Source organism: Myotis davidii, unplaced genomic scaffold, assembly GCF_000327345.1.
Source record: "Myotis davidii unplaced genomic scaffold, ASM32734v1 scaffold185, whole genome shotgun sequence".
In the NCBI taxonomy this organism is placed as follows: domain Eukaryota; kingdom Metazoa; phylum Chordata; class Mammalia; order Chiroptera; family Vespertilionidae; genus Myotis; species Myotis davidii.
In genome coordinates, this window is record NW_006297811.1 from 1,393,009 (window position 1) to 1,418,362 (window position 25,354).

The 25,354-nt window shown below is 34.8% G+C and overlaps 1 protein-coding gene across 8 annotated transcripts in view; it reads right to left on the reverse strand.

Annotated features, from left to right (window-relative positions):
- IBTK (inhibitor of Bruton tyrosine kinase) overlaps positions 1-25,354 on the reverse strand; it is a 72,504-nt gene that overhangs the window by 35,810 nt on the left and 11,340 nt on the right. For 3 of the 8 annotated variants that reach the window (XM_015570291.1, XM_006773450.2, XM_015570295.1), the window contains exons 6-17: positions 23,087-23,204; positions 22,817-22,997; positions 21,011-21,134; positions 16,995-17,172; positions 13,696-13,870; positions 11,328-11,927; positions 10,142-10,228; positions 9,238-9,320; positions 9,120-9,157; positions 8,588-8,684; positions 3,068-3,169; positions 528-645 (exon numbers count right to left, since the gene is read on the reverse strand). In XM_015570291.1, coding sequence (XP_015425777.1) covers positions 528-645; positions 3,068-3,169; positions 8,588-8,684; positions 9,120-9,157; positions 9,238-9,320; positions 10,142-10,228; positions 11,328-11,927; positions 13,696-13,870; positions 16,995-17,172; positions 21,011-21,134; positions 22,817-22,997; positions 23,087-23,204 — 1,901 coding nt within the window. Of the gene's footprint in view, positions 1-527; positions 646-3,067; positions 3,170-8,587; positions 8,685-9,119; positions 9,158-9,237; positions 9,321-10,141; positions 10,229-11,327; positions 11,928-13,695; positions 13,874-16,994; positions 17,173-21,010; positions 21,135-22,816; positions 22,998-23,086; positions 23,205-25,354 lie in introns of all 8 variants that reach the window. The other 5 variants (XM_015570290.1, XM_006773449.2, XM_015570292.1 and 2 more) reach the window with 3 other exon arrangements.

The following is a 25,354-nucleotide window of genomic DNA, read 5'->3' on the forward strand; positions in this document are numbered from 1 at the left end:
CATTGATTTCTACATAAAGCCTCCCATGCACCTATCGGCTTCCAACAAACTAGAGAAAATAAAATTTTTAGACCATCCCTTGCAGCCTAAGTTGGACAGGAAATGTCTTAAAGAGAATAAACACATACAAAAATAGAAATCAACCAAATTTTATGCATGCTTACATGTAAATTAAGTACTAGTATTACATATAGTGTCCAAAAGCCAAGGTCACAATTACAGTTACAAACTAACCTAAACAAGCAGAGAGATGCATACATATAAAAAATAAATGTGATAATATTGTTTCACAACTTTGCAACCAGAATGTAAGTTTTACTGAGGATTTTGTCTATTTTGTTCATTGTTGTATCTTATCAATGGTTAGTATATAAGTAGCCATTGTTCATGGAATCATTAAATCCGCTTACATTTCAATTTTTCTACAAAACCAGAATTTATCATTACTTTTAAATTACTAATATAACTGCTGTTATTTCCAAATAATTGCTTTTGCAATGATCATATAATGTATACACCCAACCTACCTTGCTTCAAGTAAAGCTGCCATATTCAGTCCTATAAACTGTAAACAAGACAGTTTCAATTGCTCAGCATTATACATTGCTGCAAATTCTAGTAGCATAGCAGCATTCTTGAGGGTAACTACAAAGGAAGAAAATGCATGCAAAATGAGATAAAAGGCATGTTACTACAGAAAATAAAATACATTTCTACAGTTGTCAGGTTTGAAAATTTAGAACAAGGAAAATTGTTAGTTTCTTGACAAAAATAACTTATACAGAGACAAATATAGAACTCACTTTTCTTAAAATATATGTTTATTGATTTCAGAGGGTAAAGAAGAGGGAGAGAGAGAAACATCAATGATGAGAGAGAATCATTGATGGGCTGCTTCCTGCACACCCAGTAATGGAGATTGAGCCCACAACTCAGACATGTGCCCTAACTGGAAATCGAACTGTGACCTCCTGGTTCATAGGTCAATGCTCACACACTGAGCCACACCAACTGGGAAGAATTCACTTTTCATCCTAATATGCCAAAGTAATTTTAAATGACTGGTTATGAGAAAAAATAAGCACACATAAAAAAATTTTAAGCAGAGAAAATACAGAAGGTGCATTATAGTCACCTAAAAGCAAACACATAAGAATCAGTAATCTTCCACCTAATATTTTTAGAATATTTTTTACTTTAATTGATAACCAGCTTTCCTTTTCATTTATATAGCACAGAAGTCATTCTCTCTTCTATAAAACTAAAGCTATTCTTAAGACTAAGAGAAAATTATGAAATATATTTAATGTTCATTAAATATATGTTGAGTAATCTATCAATTTATGTGGGTATACTGGCATATATAAACACATACACACACTATATATTTTGGAATATAAATATATCTATATCTTACCATATTGTTCAGGCCAATGCAGAACCTGGCATTCCGTACAAGAGAGTCTGGATTTTGTTAAAATGCCAGTAACAAAATAAACACTTTATATATGAAGTAGGATATTCTGGGACAGTCTTCTAGCAAAACATATTTCATCTATACTAGCATGTAGCTCTGCCTTCTCAAACCTCTCCATTCTTTTTCTTATTTACTCTGAGTCCCAGAAAAACAGAACTATCTTCTATGCCAAGCTTCCACCATTTCTTTTTTCTTTCTCCCTTGTAACTCTGTCAAAAGTTGTAACTGCAAGCAAGCAATAATCATCTCTGTCTCACTTCTGACTAACCTACTTTCAACTAATGAATAATGAATCGAGAGTTTCCCATTTCAAAGACATCAAAATGGATCATATAAAAATTTTGGAATTGTTCAGTTGGGAATAAGGACTGCCCAGTAAATGAAGACCAAACCATCCTCTTGCTAGGTTCTAGGAAGATCAAGAGATTCATTAATCAAAGCAAATGTGCAGCAAGGGGCAAGAAAAAAATATCTAAGGGATACCAAGAAAGTGAATTGAACAACTAAAAATGTCTTCTATATGTTTACTTTATACCTGTTGCATGTTGCATCCTTTATTTTATATATATTTCCCTTTCTTTCCTAAAAAATCAGAGCTATTGTTCTCTTCCTGATAACCCAGAAGAAGATATTCCATAGAGCTCAAGAAAAATATAAATAAGACACTAAAGTTAAGACAAACTACTAGCATTTACAAATTAGAAAAACTTGACAGGAAATCACTTCACACTTCCTCAAGTGGCAATAAAGGAGAACAAAGATTAGATTAGAAAGTCATAAAACTTTTATATCAGGCTAAGGAAATTTAACCTTTATCCTAGGATAAGCAATTAAAAATATCTAAACAGGGGAAGACATGATTACTTCCTACAGAAAGATTAAAGAGAAGTTAGAAGAGAGAAAGAGGACTTAAAAGACTACTGTGACATTACACAGAAGAGATGGGTAACAGTGAATTCAAATGAGCATGATCACAGAGAGAATAAAAAGGTGGGAGAAATGTGATCAACACAGTTAAGATGATTCAGTTTTGACAACTAAAAGAATCTGGTACACAGAACAAAAAATAACCAAAAAAACTTGCAGTTTCAAAGTTGAGTGTTCAGGAGAAAAGCCATGCAATTAACTGAATAATGAACAAAGAAAGAAATAAAAGTTTAAGAGAAAAAAAGATGTGTTTTGCTCAAATATATTAATGGAATGGTTACATAAACATTCCATCAAATGGTAGGAAATGGGTATCTAAACATAGACCTATAGTCAACACCAGGAAAAGGGTAAAAAGTTTCTGTTTCCAAACTCACCCTTGAAATTCCAAATTAAGTATCACACCATCTTTATTATTCAAATTTTTGTGACATTTAAAAAAATAATATATTTCAATTATAATGTACATATTTTCACATACTAACATCTCTGAAATAGATATGCTTACAAATGATGACATGAAATAATGTAAATGTTTTCACATTTTTCATGAGACAAAAAATATTGGTACATTTTACCATAAATGGAATCAAAAATCAATAAAATACAGCAATCCTAGACCAACTTGAAAACATACTAATATCCTAATTCAAAAATACTCACGTTTTTCAGTTAATGCTACTTCACAAATTTCTTTCAATCGAGTTACGAGAAGCTGATCAGCTACCACAAGAACACTACAAATAAAATCTACATTTTGAGATTCTAAAAGGAAAAAAAAAGGAAACAAGCATCACTCTTCATTGCTTTATAAACATAACACCTAGGAAAAACAAATTCAAGTAATTAAGACAGTAAAAGATAATTACACTGATTATTTTCTCAATGTTGGAATTATAACTATGATAAATAGTAATAATATAAAAATACTTCTACCTAGAAAGAAACACCCAAATGCCCTGGTTCACGCTAAGACCATAAAATGGGCAACCTGAGTTGATCTTTTTAGTGGAGAGAGCTACTACAATGCCTGACTTATTTAAAATCTCCCATGTTGTTAAACAAACATTTCTCAAATTAATAAATAGGAGGAAAAGTAAAATCTCGACCTCAAGTTTAATATAGGTATGTGTTAACATATAAATATACCTCTATGTGTATATATGGGGGAGGGAGGGGATTAAGGATAAATAATGCTCTTAGGCTTCCTTACTTAAAACAAATCTGGTGCCCTAGCTGATTTGGCTCAGTGGATAGAGCGTCAGCCTGCAGACTGCAGGGTCCCAAGTTCAATTCTCAGTCTCTCAGTCAAGGCCACATGCCCGGGTTGCAGGCTCGATCCCCAGTAGGGAGTGTGCAGGAGGCAGCCAATCAATGATTCTCTCTCATCACTGATGTTTCTATATCTCTCTCCCTCTCCCTTCCTCTCTGAAATCAATAAAAATATATTTAAAAACAAACAACAAAAAACTGGTTATCTAAGAGTACAATTTTTTTAAACTATAGGAATTCCTTAATTTAAAATAACCTTATTGGTCCAACATATTAATGGCCGTAAGCAATGCCCCTGAGCCAATGCCAGAATAACAACATAAGTAGGAAAAAAAAAAAAGGTGGGGGGGGAGAAATGGTTAAGAAGAAGAAAATGAAGGAGAAATGAAGTCATTGGGAATGGCAAACTAAGGACTATTTCCAAAATTTCTCTCCTCCAACAAAGGCAATGAGAATACTGCAAAAAATTTGTCAAAAATCAACTTTTTTAGAATTCTAAAAATTGGCCAAATACTTGTAATGATCTGGGGAGTGCTGACTCAAAGAAATTTAGCTAAATCTTGGTAAGACAGTGAGCTTTGGGACATTGCAGCTTTTCCTTCTTATATCCTCCTCCCCCCTCTTTCACAGTAGTCTTAAAACCAACAATCATGCAATTACAGTGGAAATGAACAACTACAGCCACTGGAGGAGACAGAACTATTGTGGAGCAACATTATTTTTTTTAAGTCATTACTTGACATGTCTGGCTATTTCCTAGAAACCCCACTCACTAGCAGGGCTTGTCTTTAATGGACCTACTCAAAGTTGCTCAATGTGAATAGCCTCTTCCTTGGGGCATTTATTAAAAACAATCAGTGATTGTCTCGCACTGAATCTGACTGAGACAATGATAAAGGATGGAGCAAACAAGAAACAAAGTTAAAAAAACACTTGAATAGCTAGGAAAAGGGGTCAATACAGCAATAGGATATGACAATTATAAAAATATATGCAAACAACATTGAACCTAAATATATAATGGAACTATTAACAGAACGTAAGGCAGAAATAGACATCAATAGCCCTAGCTGGTTTGGCTCAGTGGATAGAGTGTCAGCCTGCAGACTGAAGGGTCCAGTGTTTGATTCCGGTCAAGGGCACATGCCTGGGTTGTGGGCTCAGTCCCCAGTATGGGGCGTGCAGGAGGCAGCCAATCAATGATTCTCCCTCATTGTTGATGTTTCTATCTCTCCCTCTCCCTTCCTCTCTGAAATCAATAAAAATATTTTTTTAAAAAAATAGACATCAATATATAATAATAAAGGATGGGTATTACATATGTGTCCTCCCCCCCGCCCCCGCCATTGACAATCCCCCTTTAAGCAACAACAACAAAAAAAATGAATTCCCTTCCAGGATACTAAAAAATTAAAATAATAATAATAATAAAGGATGGCTTCATATTCAAAGTATGGATAGATCATCCAGATGGGAAAATCAGTACAGAAACAGCAGACCTGACCAACACTATAGATCAAATGGACCCAACAGACACATGCAGAGCATTCCATTTCTCTCAAGTACACACAAAACATTCTACAGAAGAGATCATATGTTAGGCCACCACAAGTTTCAGCAATTTAAAAAGATAAAATCATACCAAGTATCTTCTCCTAATAAAAAGGTAAAAAACTAGAATAACAGGAGAAAAATTAGAATATTCACATAGGTGGAAATTAATCAACACAGTCCTAAAAAGAGAAAGCAAAAAATATCTTTTGAGACATATGAAAATTGAAACACAACATACTAGAACTGACCGTATGAAGCAAAAAAAAGTTCTAACAAGAAAGTTTATATTGATAAATGTCTTAACAAAAAAGAAATCATAGAAATAACCTTAAATTTTTTGCACAAGAAAAATAACAAATGAAGCCCATAGTTAGAAGAAAGGAAAAATTACAGCAGAAATCAATGAACACGATACTGAAAAATGAACACCAAATTTAAGAGTTGGTTGTTTAAAAAGATAAACAAAATTAACAAACATTTAAGTAGACTAAGGAATAAAAAAGAGAGGACTCCAATAAAATCATAAATGAAAGAAGAGAAATTACAACTGATACGTGACTACTTTTTATGAACAATTATATGCCAATTAATTGACAATCTAGAATAAATGAGTGAATTACAACAAGTGTACATCATACCATGCCTGAATCATGACGATCTGAACAGACCAATTACAGAGTAAAAAGACTGAATCAGTAATCAAAACTCTCCCCAAAAAGATTAGATAGCTTCACGAGTGAATTTCACCAAACATTTAAAAGGAAAATTAACACCAACCCTTCTCAAACTTGTCCAAAAAATGAAAAGAAACACTTCCAAAGTCATTTTATGAGGTCAGCATTATCCTGATACCAAAGGCACACATGACACTACAAAAAAATTACAGAACAATATCCCTGATTAACATACAAGCAAAAATACTTAATAAAATATTAGTAATTCAAATTTACAGCATATAAAAGTATTACACACCATGATTAAGTGGGATTTGTCTGAGATGCAAAGAAGGTTAAATACATGCAAATCAATAAATACGATACACTACATTAACTGAATAAAGGATAAAAATTATGTGATCATCTCAGTAGATGCAGAAAGTGCATATGAAAAAATTCAATATCCATTCATGATCAAAATTCTCAACAAAATTAGGTATAAAAGGAATGTACCACAACACAATAAAGGCCATATATGAATATAACATAATACTCAACAGTAAAAATATGAAAGATAATCACCCTAAAATCAGGAATATCTATTCACCACAGTATTAGAACTCCTGACCAGAGGAATCAGGCAAGAAAAATAAATAAATGGCATCCAAATTGGAAAGGAAAAAATTGAACTGTCTCTATTTGCAGATGACAAGATCCTATATACAGAAACCCTAAAAAGCTATGAAAATAAACAAATTCAGTCAAGTTGAAGGATACAAAATAAACATAAAAATAAATCAGTTGCTTTTCTATGCCTAATGAACTATCCTTAAAAGTAATAAAGAAAAAAATCCCATTTACAATTACATCAATATAAAATATAGGAATAAATTTAACCAGGAAGATGAATGATCTGTATGCTAGAAAATACACAACACTGAGGACTAAGATATAGAAGAAGATACAAATAAATGGAAAGAAATACTACGTTCATGGACTGGAAGAATTGATATTGTTAAAATGTCCATTCTACCCAAAGCAATCTACAGATTCAATAAAACCCCATCAAAATTCCAATGGCATTTTCATGGAAATAAAAAGATAAAATAAAAAGCAGCATGGAGGGACTGGAGAGTATCATGCTAAGTGAAATAAGTCAGTCAGAGAACGACAAATATCACATGATCATACTTATGTAGAAGTAACAAAATAAACTGTCGACAGAGTGGATTCAGAGACACGGAAGAATGGAACAGAGTGAGGAATCTCAGAGGGAAGGCGGGGAGGGTGAGTGTGTGGGAGGTAATCAACCAAGGATCTTGTATGTAATAATATTAATTAATTTAAAAGCAATCCTAAAATTCATATGGAATCACAAAAAATCCCTGAATATCCAAAGCAATCTTGAAGGAAAAAAAAAAAAAAAAACTGGAGGCATGGCACTTCTGATTTTAAACTCTATTACAAAGCTACAGTAATAAAAACGGTAATGTATTAGTATAAACACAAACACATAGACCAGTGAAACAGAATTAGAGAGCCCAAAAATAAACCTTCACAGTCAACAAAGGTGTCAAGAATACAAAATGGGGAAAGGACTGTCTCTTCAATAGAGTGTTAGGAAAATTAAATGTTTGCATGCAAGAGAATGAAAGTGAACCCATACACAAAAAGCAACTCAAAATGGATTAAAGACTTCAAGGTGAGACCTGAAACCATAAATATCCTAGAAGAAAACATGAAAAAAAAAACCAACCCTAAACATTGATCTTGGCGAAAATTTTCAGACATGACACCAAAACCACCTACTACAAAAGCAAAAAGAAACAAGTGGGATTACATGAAACTAAAAAGCTTCTGCACAGCAAAAGGAAACAATCAACAAGATGAAAAGACAACCTTTGTAATGGGAGAAAATAATCTGCAAATCTTATCTGAAAGGGGTTAATATGCAAAATATATAAGAACTCCTAAAACTTAAGAGCAAAAAATAAGTTACTCAGTTAAAAAATGGGCAAAAGACCTGAACAGATAATATACAAAGAAGACATACAAATGGCCAACGAGGTATATGAAAAGGTACTCAATGTCACTAGTATATAATCATCAGGGAAATGCACATCAAAACCACAATGAGATGTCACCTTACACCTGTTAGGATGGCTACTATCAAAAAACAGAAAGTACTGATGAGGGTATAGAAGGATCACTTGTGCACTGTTGGGCATTACATTGGTGCAGCCACTATGGAAAACAATATGGAGGTTCCTCAAAATATTAAAATTAGAAGTGATACAGCAATACTACTTTTGGGTATTTAGCCTAAGGAATTGAAATCAGGATCTTGAAGACATATCTCTACTTTAAACAAGGGGAAAAGCAGGCAAGACAGAATTTTTTTAGTCTTGGTCAAAACTATACTCTCTGTTGTCAATTCATCTCACTCACAGAAGTAGTTGTGTCTGAAGTTTTAAATCCAACCTCAACCATTAAATACAATTCTTACAGAGTTCATTTTCACATAGGTAAGGAAAACTTGCTTTTTCTATGTCTTTACTGTTAGTAATCATCCCTATTGCTAATTCTAAATTAAGCCTGTGTTGAAGACTTATTTCAATTAAGAGTAGAAATTAAGATTCATGTTTTTAACATTATTCAATTATATCTTAAAGATTTAAAATACCCTAACTCTTATTAATACCTTTTATCAACACAGCTTCATCAGTATAGAGGTAGTCCAAAATAACTTTCAGTATGTCAGACTGTATTGGCATTTCCAGAGCTGCACAACTGGAAGCCTAAATAAAAATAAAACAATTAATTTAAACTACAAAATACAACTATATATTGACTGAGATTGGTACAAAAATTGTGAAGAGGAATTGCATCAAATGCAAAAGAATATAACATAAAACACAAAGCTAAAATAAGATAGTTTTAATTTTAAATTGCCTTGAAATAGGCATGAAAAAGGATCAAAAAAATTTAGATAAAAACACACTGCATTCTTAATTTCCAAATAATGGGGAATTTTTGATTTAAGTAGCTTTTCTGCACTAATTTTCATTTCTAAGTATTGCTATTTTCCAGCAGGCTTATGCATAAAGTTTAGTACAAAAGAAAAACTGAGTTAAAATATCAGGTTTCCATTTTTACTCTCTTTAGTATATAACCTCCCCAAAATCTAAAGAAGTTTTGTTAACCAGCCCTCATTGGTTTCTACTTAATCTTACCTCGATCCAGGAGCTACTCAGCATACTATGAAAATAATCTGAAAGAAAAAAAAATCAATAAGAATAGTGAAACAATACTGAAACAAATAAATCAGCAACTAAGAAAAAGTGTACCTACCAAGTCTAGCACAAAGAACACATTTATGACAACGAAATTCCTTTCCATCCACTGATTTCATGGTCACATCATACACAAATGAACTGCAAGAAAAACATTTAATTAAACCAAGAGCAATTTCTTTACTTGTTTAGCAAATAAGAAAATTCTTTATGGAATTTGGCTTGGCTTTTGACTTTCTTTTCATTAAAGGCAGCAGAGAATAAACAACATGAGGGTATACAATGAAGTACTTCATCTCCTTCCATTTTAAGGAAGACAATAAGGGCCTTACAATAAAAATATTTAAAAAGGAAACTGAATTCAGATAAATATTCAAAAATCTTTCCTCTCACTTTTCTTTTTTAATTACTGGCCAATAATATAATAGGAAGTGACAGCACAGTCAAAGGTCTTTAATTCACTTATTTGTACAACCCATTCTATTCTAAGCATAATCCAGATTATCTCCAGTTTCTCTTTCTCTAAAAACTTCACCTATAAAGAGTAAATTTCTAAAAAAAAAAAAAATATTTAATAATATACTAACAGTATAGTATATTCATCACTGAAAAGATTTACAAAGGAATCATCATAATGATGAAGAGGCATAATAAGTTTGGTTTTGGAGTTAACATTTCCTATTGATCCAAAAAACACAAAATGTAGGCAAGAAAAAATAATTAAAAATTCCTTTCTTAATTATAAAGTAATCAGAAAAATGAAATTGTACCGATGTCTATTAAAGTTAATATTTTATCCATTTACTTCAACAATTCTCCATTATTTCCAAAAATGAAGAATATTAGTAAAGGTAAAAGTGTATCTTCCTATACATTTTGCTTCATATGTTAGAAGAGTTCTATTTCCACACTTAGGTCCCAAAATCTAGAGATAAAAAGTTTACTTTCATTTCCTAACTTACCATTTTTTCTGATTTAGCTTTGGTTTGTTACCAGTCTTCTTGGCAATAACGTTAATTTTTTCATTTTCAAATCTGACTCCATCTAATCTATCAACAAGAATAGATAAAAATTAACAGTGTATATATTCCCTTACCAAAACAAACAAGCAACAAAAACCCAACAAATCAAATCTGAACGTGATTATATAATTTGTATCACCTACAAAAATATCTCAAAGAACTCTCACTCTGTGGTAAAGAAATAATCATACATTCTCTTTCAATTTTACTTAGAATTCAAAATGTATTAAAATATCACTACTGACCAAAAAATAATTTTTTAAAAAATCAAAGGTATGATATAAAGCCCTTCATTGTTTTTAAATAGAAAACATGCACTCCTCCCAGCTCCCACCCCATAACTAAGGTTACATTGCCACAGGCAATATAAGTACCTTAAAAAATAGAGAATTCCAAAAAATCTGGTTTGTAGTATGATAAATACTGTTAGCCTCTTTACATGTTATATGACAAAACTACATGAACAATATGAAGTCAGTATTATCCCTCCCATTTTGTATACTGAGAAACTAAAATTCAAAGAAAATAAGAAATCTGACCCAGCTACTTATAGTAAAACTAAGAGACATACAGAGGTCTTTGTAACTCCAAAGAGAGTACTCTTTCCAGCAACCACACTGCCTGCCACTCTAGATCTCTATTACACAAACACCATAGAGCAGTGATGGCAAACCTTTTGAGCTCAGCATGCCAGCATTTTGAAACACCCTAGCTTAACTCTGGTGCCGTGTCACATATAGAAATTTTTTTGATATTTGCAACCATAGTAAAACAAAGACTTATATTTTTGATATTTATTTATATATTTAAATCCCATTTAACAAAGAAAAATCAACCAAAAAAATGAGTTTGCATGTCACCTCTGACACGCGTGTCATAGGTTCGCCATCACTGCCATAGAGAGTTCAAACCCAGTAACAGTCTTCCCATATGTGAATGTTTTAATCCAGGGAATCCCATAAAGGTAGCTTTAGCAGAAAATGGAGAAAACAAACAAAGAAACACGTACCTGCCCACAAAACAGGGAGTGGGGAGGGAGGAATAGAAGAGAAGAACAGCAAAGGAAAAGATAATTTTTAAAAGGAGGTCATAAAATACAAGAATAGATATTAAGGAGGAGCCATACCTACTACACAAAGTACTGAAACCAAATTTCTTTGCAACATTTTGCAACATTCTTACAGGATCATCTTCCCCAACACTTTTTACTTTTTTGGAAGATTTGAATTTGCTTCTCTGTTTTTCACTAATTGTATGTGCTTGATTACTTTTATAAACTTCAAATGCTGACTTCTGATTGTCTTCATGGGAATTCATTTTATTCAAATGAGGATTCAGAGTACCCTGATATTCTTCTGGTTTTTTGTTTAAGATAATTCTTGGTTTGAAGCCATGAGTTAAAAAGTCACAAGTATCTGTGTATATAAATTGTAAAAGGTATTCAAACAAGTCAGGATGGACCTTCTCTACCACAAAGAGAGGGCATCCTACAGAATCTTCGTCTTTCCGGTAAACATCTGTAAAGTCTAAAGAAGTACCATCTGAAAGGAACAATTCCTGAAAAAAGTCAGAACGCATTGCCAAAATATATTTATGAGCAGGGAAGATTCTGTTGCCAACTTGAAATGTCACATCATGGATGCTGTCCATTTCATCTGCTTCCCTCAAGAGTTTGCCCAACTCTTCAAGAAAGGATGATGAAGACACAGCTGGAATTTCATAAAGGCTAGAAATGAAACAAAAAATCATTTTTACTTTCAAGAAAAAACTTTTCAAAAGCATCCCTAACCCGGCTGGTGTGGCTCCGTGCTTGAGCATCGACCCATAAACCAGGAGGTCACAGTTGATTCCTGGTCAGGACACATACCCGGGTTGCCAGCTCAATCCCCAGTACCGGGTGGCTAGGAGGCAGTGGATCAATATTCTCTCTCATCATTGATGCTTCTATCTCTCTCTCCCTCTCCCTTCCTTTCTCTGGAATCAATAAAAAAAATTAAAAAAAATTTGAAACATCCCTAGCCAATTCTCTATTTAAAGTGCAATTTCTTTTTTATTTACTAACCTTAGAAAAATTTACATTTGGCATTTCCTAAAATATAAAAATATTGCACAGTCTTAGATACTGTATCAACCTTTAAATTTTTTCTATTCTTTTTTCTCCCAAACTAATAAGAATTAAGTTTTCCTTTGAAAGCAGTGTTTTCTCTTTCTACAAAGAAACACTAAAATATAAATTTCAAATGACTATTTCATAGAAAATTTTTAAATGATAAAAATAACTAGAAATATTCAAAAAAGGATACAGTTCACAACCTCTTCCTCCTTTATGTCCATTTATTTTACAAGTAAAGAAAAATATATAAAGAATTGAGTAAATACTTTGGGTCCCAGATCCAAGAATAGGTCGGAAACTCGAGAAAGTAAAAATAAACATACACAATTGGTCTGTAACCCTGAGTCTTTTAGTACTTTAAGAATGCTATCACACCTACCCAATCTACATTTTATTCTTCCAGGTCTGGGGGACCAACCCTCTTGGTTTGCCTGAGACAGAGGGGTCCCCCAGGAGATGAAACTTTCAGTGCTAAATACAGAACAGGCATGAGCAAAACAGGATGGTCACCCTCCTTCTAGGACTTCTTTCCTTTTCAATACTTGATATTTACCTTAATCTGTCACCTCTCTACTGTGACTTAGAAGATTTGTACAGAGATTCACACTACCCTATAGGTGACTCTACACTACTTCTATTATCAATTCTCATCAAATTCAAGGGTCAGAAATTGTTGCAAACCACATAACAAATAGTTATATTTTTCAGGATCTGGGACCTTAGAGTACATCACAAAGTATTAAAGATATAAATAAATTTGTGTGCCTATCTATATAATAAAAGCCTAATATGCTAAGTGTCCGACTGTTCATTCGACCATTCGACCAGTCACTATGACGCACACTGACCACCAGGGGTAGACACTGCGACTAGTAGATTAGCTCGCTGCTGGGGTCCAGCTGACTGGGACTGGGCAAGACAGGCTGGACACACCCTAGAGCCCTCCTGCGGTCCCTCTCCAGCCCTGATCGTGTACCACTGGGGTCCCTCAGCCTGGCCTGCCCCCTCTCACAATCCAGGACCCCTCGGGGGATGTTAGAGAGCCAGTTTCAGCCAGATCCCCGCAAGCCAGGCTGAGGAACCCCACCAGTGCACGAGTCCGTGCACTGGTTCTCTAGTATATACATAAACATATATGTATACATCTTCAATATTTTCAATAAATATCAGTTTTCAAACTAAAAGGAACATTTCATCATTACCAGTATAACAAATTCTACCTGTGAGTTATCCTGGTAGCATGATTCTATGTCTAAAGTCTCTACAAGACATGGCAACAGCTCTTCAATTAAATTTGGTCTAGGAGCTATGGAAAACAAACAAACAAAAAACTCCAGTGACTGTTACTTCTAAAAATAAAATGTAATATATACAAGTATACCTTGTTTTAGGATCTGACTGCAGGATTGCAAAGTTGCATCCACTTGGATCTGTGCTGACGCTAACAGCTCTGTGGGCAAATGTAAGTTTCTCAAGTCGAATTCTTTCATATACACTATTTGTATCAGAGACACAAGACACATCTGATGAGGAATTATGAAGGTTTGATAAAATCTCTGCTAAGAAGAAAAGAATTCCAATTAATTAAGGTTTTATTAAAATGATTTAGGAATAAACAAAACATAAAAACAATTAGAATACAGAAATATCTTTCATATGTATTAAGTCCATTTGAAAAATTACATCCTCTTTCTCTTTAACACAATTTGCACCCTATATATTGGTTGTGTTATACATGGAATTTTGGTGGGTCAATTCTCAATTATCCATGAATTTCTCCCTTTCGACAAAAATCCTCTACTTGCAACCAAAGCTATATTTCTAAAAAGCAAATCTAGTGTTAAATAGGATTTTAAAATTCCTGTTTGTATTACAAATATATAAACTTGGCATCTTCATAGTTGATTGCTCATTTGTTCCTTTCTTCCCTCCTCCCCCTTTCTTCCACTTATTCAGCAAATATCAGAGTGATGACACTATGCTACTCTACTAGTAATGCAGTGATCATCAGTCTATCCATAGTGATACAGTAGTGAACAAGGCATGTCCCTACCATCTTGGATACACTTCTAGCAGAAAAGACAAACATTAAACAATGATAACATCATTACAAGTCATATCAAGGCTATAAAAGTATGAAATTTGCATTAAAAAAATGATTCTGCCTACAGTATGAAGTATATTCAAACTATATGGAACCAAAGACAAAGAGATTAGTCCTGAAAAAATAAATGTTATAGAGGTTGTAGAGATGAAACTGTAGAAAAGTATTAGGATTTCAGAAATATTGAGACAAAAGTGACGAAACTTGGTGATAATTGGATGCAGAGGGAAGGGAATATCGGGTGTCAAAATAACCACTTTACTTAAATTGAAACACTGAAAAGTAGATGTGGGTGTTTGAGTTCAGTTTTAGACCACTAAATATGATGTAAGTAAGACACAATTTTAAGGACTTCAACATTTATAAGTCAAACCTGAATTATGGTTACTCTCTCAAATTCACTCTATTTCAGTCTCAGGGGTTTACTAATATTCCCCCAACACACAGTTATTCCAATTTCTATATTCTCAAATAAGTATCAGTATTTGTCTCCATGACTGCAAATATTTATATACATGATTATGCCCCCTACAAATTTATGAGTGTCTCAAAACAAGGGCCCATCTTATATATTTTAGTATTATTAAAACCTGGCCTTATATCTGGCATATAGTAAATGTACCTTAAATGTCAACAGAATTGACTAATTTATAAGGAAATGAAAACAAATAATTATCCAAAAATCATTCTTTTGTGGCTTTGTAATTCTGAAAAATATATTTATATAATTACAAATGTAATTTATACATTTTTAGCATACAATAACTGATTTGTTCATTCAACAGACAATTTCTATGTGCCAGGAAATATGCTGAATGCTAAGGATATAGAACAGAGATGGTCCTTGCCATTTTATAGTCTAATAGGAGACAAGTATTTAAAAAATAATCGCAAAGATAAATACATAAAAACAAGTAAAAATAAGCTGCATGATGAAAATACAAAGGGAATATTATAAGTGAAACTGGGTAACTCAGTTTAGATTGAGGAATCAGTAAAAATATTTTTGATGAAGTATAAATGAAGCTGAGATGTAAAAAATTAGGAAAGGCCCTGGGACTAATCACAACTGGACAAAACTGAAACCCTGAAGGTCAGCGTGACCGGAGAGGTAAAAGAAATTCCAAGAGTCAGGGCAGGTGCCTAAACAGGCCATGTGTTGGTAATGAGCAAACCATTAAAGAGTTTTTAAACACAGGCATATTAGGATCTGATCTTAAAAGCTCACTCTAGTAATCACTTGGGAATAGATAAAAGGAAACAAGATTGGAAATAAGAAAATTATTTTTTCAGTAGTCCATGTGACTTGGGCTAGGGTGGGAGCAATGAGATATGAAGAGGTAAATAAATTCTAGTTTTTCTGGGAGAAAAAAAAAATCAACTATTAATTATGGATGAAAGAAAAAGTCACTAACCTAAGTTAAAAAAAATGCAATTAATCGACAAGATTATAAATTTATAGTAACCAGGTAATTAAGAATGAACTATACAGCCCTGCTGGAATGGCTCAGTGAATTCAGCATCATCCCATGGACCAAGAGGTCCCAGGTTTGATATCCGGTCAGGGCACAGCTTGGGTTGCGAGCTCAGTCCCCAGTGGTGAGCGTGCAGGAGGCAGCCAATCAATGTGTCTCTCTCATTGATGTTTCTATCTCATTCTCCCTTTCCCTTCCTCTCTGAAATCAATAAAAATATATTTTAAAAAAATGAACTGTATACTGAAAAATTTCTACTTCCACTGGTGGCATCTTAAAACTATCCTTTATATTAATCAAAAAATGAAAAAAACAACTTTTTTTCAATTATTCAGCAATTGTTTAAAAAAGATGTACTTTTTAAAATTCTCAAGGAACATAAAAACTTTATTTTTCCTATGATTTTTCTCTAAGTCATGTAACATACCTTTTAAAACTTTAATTTTATCCTATATAATAAAAGTCCAGCAACTGAACAGCAGAACGACCAGAACAACCGGTCAACCAGCCACTATGATGTGCACTGACCACCAGGGGGCAGACACTCAATTCAGGAGCTGCCTCCTGGTGGTCAGTGCACTCCCACAATGGGAGCACTGCTCGGCTGATGGGGATGAGTGGTGCTCCCACAGTGGGCTGATCCCAGCAGGCCATGCCTCCCACCAGTGCACAAATCCGGTGCACTGGGCCTCTAGTATATATAGACACTAGTAAGTGTGTAAAAAAAATAAAAAGCATAAGTTACTAAATTCTCATTTTAGGGAGAAAGACAGAAAAGGGAGCTTGGAAGATGGTTCACAACCATCTGGGGAGTTGTTTTTTTGTTTGCTTGTTTATTTTTTAACTTTACACTTCCCTAGCCCTAAAGTAAAGTCTAGCAATTAGTAACAGTGAACCACTGTTACTGATGAGAATGTACCATGACCTCAGGGTATGCTGAGATAGATAAAAAGTTGAAAACTCCAATTTAAGTAAGTCAAATTCCTTCTGCTTACCTGCACATACAGAAACCAAAATCAAAAGAGAGATAAGGGTAAATCTTATGAAATTAAAGGGTACCTGAAAGGAACCTTTATGTGCCATTCACATACATGAACTGACCTTTCTTTTCAGAACTCTTTCTTTTTTCATCAAACCATTTCCCTCTAAATCCTTCTCCATCCTGGGTGACAAATAAAATTTCATTCCTATTTAAAGCAATATCAGAAATGAAGACTTGGCGTGGATAAGCCCACCGACACTGCTTCAGAGAACTGCTGACTGATCTCCAGCAAAACACCTAAAATAAACCAAATTACATCCTATATAATAAAAGGCTAATATGCAAATTGTCCCCTCCACCGGGAGTTCAACCAGGGGGCAGGGCTGGCTGGCCAACCGCCCAAGGCTCCTCCCCCCAGCTGGCCCCGCCGATTGCCCCTCCACCCAAATCGGGGTTGGGGCCGGCCGGCCAACCTCCCATGTCCCCTCCATCAGGGCAGGCCAGCTGGACCCCACCCATGTGTACCGGGCCTCCAGGTGAAATATAAAGCACTATAGCATGTGATCAACCAAAAACTGAAATCAAGAGGTAATGTTTCTAAAATAAGTTCCGAGTAATATGTTTCAATGTCCATTCTGCAGAATTTTTAGTAAGTGGCAATATGTTTCTTTGCATAAATTCAGTAATACCTGTTTCCAATTGTGGCTCTACTAACCAAGACTTTGACTGGAATGCCATGTCTGAGAGAGACATGCCCAGACTCTGGATGTCACCAGAAAACTTTAAGGAATGAAGCCAATAAGAACACCTTGGAGAAAGCCTGGTACCTTGCTTGGTCACATGGTTCATGGCAGTCTTTTCAGGTTACAAGCCCTACTCAGACTCTGGGAATACCACCTCTAGGCACCATTGCCACCTCCTCCTGTGCCCAGGCCTCATTGTCCCTCTGACAGAGAGTAAGGATCTCTTGGCTCTGAAGGAAAAACTTCGTCCCTACTCAGCACAAAGCAGTTCCACAAGAGACCCTGCATCCCTTTTCTCTGAAAGTATTCAGAGCCAAGGTCCCTGGGAATGTGGTAGGCAGTTAGACCTGAGCAGAGCAAGGACAATGGCCAACTAGGGGGAAAATGGACTAGACCCTGAGGTGTGCTTCTCACCACTCCAATTGCTCTGAAGCTGGTAGTAGAGGAACCTGTGTAGATCTGACCTTCACATTTTGCTGAGTAGTTGGGACACGTACTGGTAATATACAGAACTATTCCACTCATTTTGGAAGTCATACACAGGGACCTTTATATGTTGGGACCCACTATCTGAGAAAAGGATGCAAGGTTACTGCAGCAGTTCCCTGTAGCAAATGTCTGACTGTTACTAAGTGTCCTCGTTATTGTCTTTCAGTATCTAATAACTACAATATAAATTGTTCTGATAATTTCACCTTCCCTTATAGTAATGGACATACTAAGCTGCTGGCTGGTTGGTTTCTGATATCTGGGGTAACTCCCTACCAACAGCGCCGGAGGGCCCTGTTCCTTAGTACGAATGACTGTTTTTATGTCTCAGAAACATCACAGGGTCTGAACCAAAAGAGACTTTCTCAAGACAGTGGGACCGGACTGCAATGACGATCTCCACCTGTGGAGCCCTGCTGCATATAGTGCTCTGATCATTTTTGTTATGCTGGTAATGGTAGGCTTCCTAAATGTAGGAAGTGACCTGGCTGGCTTGCAGCATAGTAAAAACCATGAATGTTACCTCCAGGGCTATACATGGGATAAATCAAGAGCTGAGCCAGGTTAGGGAGGCAGTTCTAGAAAATCAGGCATCAATAGATTATTTGCTGATACAGCATAATCATGGTTGTGAGAAATTTAAAGGACTGTACTGTTTTAATCTTTCTGACAATTGTCAGTAAATAGAAAATATATCCAAGATCCTGCATTTGGTGTATTCCACCTCTGGGACCTGCTTTCAAGGCAGAAGCAAATGCAGTCCAGCAGGATGAGACTTTTTCATCTAATACTAATCTCATAGATATGAGATGATAGAAATAGCAGTGGGGAAATGTTAGGAGCAAAAATAGAATATTGGGGACTAGCTATGATTAGGGGAAATATTAATCATGCTGTTAACTATGACTGCCTTGTGTTGGTTAAAGTAAAGACATTCTGACCTGGCTGGGAGTTGTATGCCTCCCAGGACCTGGGAGTCAACCTTGGACCTGGGAATCAACCTTGGAACCATTCTCATTCAAGAACTGCCTATTATCATGGAAAGATTAACAACCTTGTTGCCCAACAATGGATTCCCACTCCAGCCTCCTACTTTCCCATGTGATCTTTGTCCTATACTATATAAGCAGCTGGCTTATGGGGGTCTGCAGAGCAGATTTTTGTGGATGACTTGCTGCTCTCGCATACTGCCGGCAATACTGGAATAAACGCTCATATATGATTTTTTTAAAAAAAGGTCAAGATGGTTTTTAAGAAGTGTCTTTCAAAAAAAGTACATCAAGCAAACAGTAAGTATTAAATATGCTTCAAAGACATTCCTCTTAACTAATTTTCAGTATTGCTTGTTTTGGGCATACAGAACTGCTATAATACTAAAGAAACACAAAAATCTTATAGGTAAAACTTAGGTATCAAACTTGCTGTAGTACTATCTGTTTACAAGAAGAATGAAAAGCATCCTGTGAAAATCCAAACTTGATTCTAAAGAAAACGAAAGTATAGCTAAATTATATTACTAACACAAAACTTTAGAGACAGAAATAATCATCACAGAGTTTGACATGCTTGGTTTAATGGCTTCCTAGTGGTTCTGCAAACCATAGTATCCATGAGAAATGGCTTTAAGGGCTGCTGCTCAAGGATATTGAAAATAAAGAGATGGGATGTTGGGCTTCCCAACACAGCTTTATCCAGAACAGCTACCCTTTTATCTGCTTCATAGATTGGCATTTCGAGTAAGATTTCATTTGAAATATTTTAACAATGCTGATTTTAAAAGTTCAATCCTCTCATAACTAAGAAAAGTAAAACACAAAATGGTATCTACCAAAATTACTGAAAAGTTATGCACACACAAAAAGACTACATTGATTCCTTCACGGTTTGGTTTTTAATGTAAGACTAATTTTAAGCAAGTAAATATCCAGAGGTATAAGTCGTATTAATATGAATGAAACACACCCCAAAGTCAAAGTAAGTTTTTTATACTCAAGATTTTAGGCAATACCATGTCTCTGCTCCCTTCCATCTACAAATCAGAGTAGTTTCCTCTATTAAAATGACCAACTACAATAGGTTTATGCCTGTAGTGTACCCGTAGGTGAAGTCTTATGATTTTAATTCTTCAAATTCTAAAATGTCAAAATTCACAGCACTTAATAAACATCAGAAAAACATTCTAATTGTATGATTTATTTTATAGCAAAAACAAATCTGTGTTTTTCTAGTCAGTGTGTAAAATTTTTTCAGTGTATTAATGTATAATATATATTTTTTAATTAACAGTTTTATTAAAGAAATATACTGGTATGTTTACAAAGGGAACTAAAATTAAAACTCTAGTATTTACTTCAATGAAAAGAAATAAGATTCTTTATATAGTGATCTAGAAATACATTATCTTTTATATACGATAGTTATAATATCTGCATATATATATTATGTATACATTTGTCGAAAACTGAATCTGTGGAAAAAAATTTCAATTATGCATCAAATTTTTAATATCGCCTGTTTTACTTTGTTTTAAATAGTTACATAACATAGCTCATATCTATGTAATTCATTTACACAGTATTGATAAATGGAATATTAAGGTTTAATATTCCATTTATCAACACTGTGTACATATAAAACAACCCCTTACTTATTTCCATTTTAAGCACAGTAAATGATATTTTAAACTACAGTTTAACAAAGCAGTACTATGCAACATTAAACGTCATCTTACTTTCTTTAAAATACCAGCTCCACACTAATTAGTACTGAGTGTCAAAACAAATTGAGAAACAAAGTCAATAGAAGTCATCACTATCATGGAAATACGTTTACATATTATCAGGTCCTCCACAGCTATCAACTGACATTAAGATTACTACACTTTTGCATAAATATATACTCACCCTTCCAGCTCCATCCATTGCAAGAATACAAATTTTTTCACCCTCATTTTCTTTCAAATGTTCAGGATCAACCTTGTATTCCAGACGCCCCCCAGACACAAGAACCTTTTTCAAGTTTAGCTGTCTAGGAGGGGGAAAAAAATCTACATTATGTTCTCTAAAATACACATTCTCAATTTTAAAGAAATTACTATTCAAATAATAACTTAGGGCGATATTGTGAAAGGGAGGGAAGATGATTTAGCCTTTGGAATTCTTAGTCCCTCTCTTTCTATAAGTTACCCCTATACAACAGCTGTTTTTTTCTATGGCAATCCTTTTCTCCCAAAAGCCTCTCCCCATACAGATACACACATTGAACGCCTAAAGCCCAGCTTGCTAATGCACACATTCATTCTAGTTTAAATAACTGATAAAGCTAAAAGTTCCTAAGTGTATTTGCATTTTAACAGAAAAGAAAAATTTTAAACCTCAAAACAAAACAGAAACCCTTAGTTTCAAATATGGACAACCCTAAATAGATACAGCTACCATGAAAATTATCAATATTATTAATTTAATAACTCACCCACTAACCACACATTTCATTATGTCTGCACATGGGATATACCTATAGTATTGTGCAAAACCTGCTATTACTCCTATGATTATCCTCCCTCTAAGATATTCTATCTGTATTTAAGATTTTTTTCATTTCAAAATTACTATGTTGTAACTATCTGCAACAAAAGAATTTTCTTAGTGAAAACTTGGCTATAACATATTTATGTCATTTAATGTCATCAGGGCAAGTTTTATAAATGTTAACTAAACCCTAATATTCCACAAATCACCTCATACTCACAAAAAACCTAGTCAGTTCTAAGAAACATGTATGCTCACATTTTCATGTTTCTGTAACAAATGTAACCTACAATAGATAACCTTTCAATTGTTATACACAGAAGTTGTAACAAATTGATGATTGACATTTTCAGCTCATGAGTTAATTTCAGGGATGATATCTATTTATGAAGTTACCATCTTATTTATATTAGCAAAAGCACATTTCATTGTATTTCAATTTCAATGCCTGATTACTTTTTAAGTTAGATGGCTACTCTCTAGAATTCCTGCACACTACTGCTTCCACTAATTGAGCTATACTCTTCCAGGGTCAAAGACCTATTTCTCTACTTGTATTTATTATTATTATTATTATTATTATTATGGCATATAAAGAAATATTATGTAAACCAATAACATATTAGTCTGAAAGAATGTTCTCTATAAAAGTTAAATACTTAGGAGTGACATGATAAATATGAGTAGCAAAAAAAAAAGCTGTTATATCAGATATGGATTAATCAACTGTAAAAGATTGAAAATGTATGAAAATTATAGGATTCTGCACTTAACTTACGTCACAATTGTTTTTAAGCACTTGTTCCTTAAATCATTCAAAATGAAATCATAGATGACACATTAAACTAGTAAGTATGACTTATGCAGGAAACACAGGGAACTCTAATTGGACCCATCCATACTTAAAACCTTCATGTTACAATTCTCCACTTTAACTGGCATTTTGATTGGCCAACTGCTAGTTTACTGAATGCTACTATAACATGCTTTCAGATAATAATAGGCTGGCTATACAAAGATTAAAAATATACCAGTCAGGTAAAAACACTTGGACTGGGTCCATGATATATGATTAACATCTTTTTAAAATAAATAAGTGCACAATATAAACAAGATTACACATGAACCAATGATGATTGTATCACAAACCAAGAATTGTTTCTTTCAGAGAAATACGCATACTTGGAAGCCATCTTCTTGCACTGATAGTCTGTAAGTAAATAAATATCTCCCCTTGTAGTAACACAGACTGTGGCCCCATCACTTGCAGCAACCAAAGACAGAGTGATGTCCTTATGATGAAGGGCAGAGACTTGACGAGGAGCAGTTACACACTTCTCTCCATTGGGATCTAGCAAATAACCTAAAAAGTTACACAAATATACAAGTCACAAAATATCCATTTTAAGAATCCAATTTACTTTTCAGATAGTGTCATCAAAGATTTCTTACCCAGTTGTCCACCATTTAGTCCCATAGTGTAAACAGCTTCTTTAGTCCATAGCACTGTGTGGAACCTGCCTGCTGCTACTCCAATGATTGTCCTTCCTTTCAGATATTTTGCCTGCATCTATTACAAAAGACAAGTAAGACTGCAGTTTACTATACATCTATTAACTAGTACAATTTTGCAAAGATCCAGTAAAACAGAGCAAATATATGGCATATGTGCCACCAGTGTTCCCTCAAGTGCTCGTGGCAGTTGTCCCTAATAAATGTTAACATTAACACCCCAACTCTTCTCAGAATGTAAGACATTCTGATGCAGCCACTTTATGTCAGCACTTCTAATATATAAAAAGCAATATGCAAAACAGGCATATTCATTCTTGCTAGAAAATATGGTGCTTTTAAATTTGACATATCCAGGGTCTCTCATCCATGGCACTAATAACATTTTGGGCCAAATGATTCTTTGCTGTCAGAGACTGTTTTAGGCATTGTAGAAGATTTGGCAGCATCCCTAGACTCTAAGGCAATCCTAGATGCCAGTAGCACCACTCCCACTCCTGCCCCCAGTTGTAACTGAAAATGTTCTAGACATGGCCAAATAGCTCCTGGGGAACAAAACTGCCCCCACGTGAGAATACTCAGATATGGTCTATCAACCTAGAGCTCCGACAATGAGAATACAAATTAAAGTGTCTACCATTCCTAAAGAAGTCTTACAAAATGATTAAATATCCAGATTCCAGTGGGAAGAATTTGATCTTTTAAAAAGTACCACACATTGGATGTGCCTGCCGGGTGGCTCAGTTGGTTGGAGGGCTGTCCAGTGCACCAAATGCATGTTCAATTCCTGGTCAAAGCACTGGGTTGTGGGTTTGATCCCTGGTCAGGGTGTGTGCAGGAGGCAACTGATCCATGATTCTCTTGCTTCAATGCCTGCCTCTCTTCCTCTCTCTTACTCTAATATATCCTCGGGTGAGGATTGGAAAAAAAAAAAAAAAGAAGTACCACAGATTGAAAACTACCTCCAATTATTTTGGGGTAATTCTTACTGATTCATTAATCATCCCAAATGGGAAATCATTGGATTTAAAGCTTATTACAAATGTGTATCTAATAATAACTTTAAATCCAGAGGATTAAATCCAGTGAAGAGATTTAACTTTTGAAATACATAATATTGTGAGTTGAAAACACATTTATTATGGGTGATGATTCCAGTAACATTAATTTAGAACATCAGTCCCACTTCTGTGTACTAGGTCCCTGAGTTGAGGAAAGAGTACTTTCTGGTGGTAGCTGTACAAATTGGAGGGGGAAAGTACAACAAAGAGCAGTGGCGTTTTTATCTATATTCCATCACATCAGCTTGCCAGGTGTGATTTCTGTGCAGAGGTAGATTTATCATGAAGCCCATATGCTTAGGCTTCTAGGTGCCTCATTTGCATAGCCCATTTTGTATTTATAAACTTGGTGTTTTTATTATTTAAAGTATTTTTTGTTATTGTTGTTAATCCTCACCTGAAGATTATTTTTTCCATTGATTTTTAGAAAGAGTAGGAGAGGGGGAGGGGGAGGAGGAAGGAGAGGGGGAGGAAGAGGGGAGGGACGGAGGAACATCGATGTAGGAGACACATCGATTGGTTGCCTCCCACACAAACCCCAACCGGGACCAGGTACTCTTGACTGGGAATGGAACCAGGGACACTTTCAGTGTGTGGGCCGATGCTCTAACACAGGCCAGGACTGTTTGTTTGTTTGTTTGTTTTTATAAGGAAGGCCTTAAAACCCAAAAATCTGGGTCCCCCTTGGTTTATGAATACTTAGAACTTTAAGGCAATTTGGTGCCTAATTTACCAAGTGCTTTCTTTCTTACTCCAAAAAAAATGTTAATTTGTACCATGTTTAATTTCTCCTGTGAAAAATATATATCACTGAATATACACTGAGTAACCAGATTATTATGACCACCTGACGTTTGTGGGCAAATTACCGTATTTGCCAGCGTATAAGACGATATTTTGGCCCTGAAAAATATGCCTCCAAGTGGGGGGTCATCTTATACGCCAGGTACACTTCAGATAGACTGCCCATAGTGCTTGCCCTGTGCCATAGTGGCCTCCCGATGCCCGCCCACTTCATTCCACATACCGTTCAGGCATCAGCAGCGCTGCTGGGTGTATGCTCGGCTGTTAGGCGATTTTACCACACTCGCAAAATCGCACACAGCCGACCATACACCCAGTATGATAGCGCAAAATCGCGAATCGC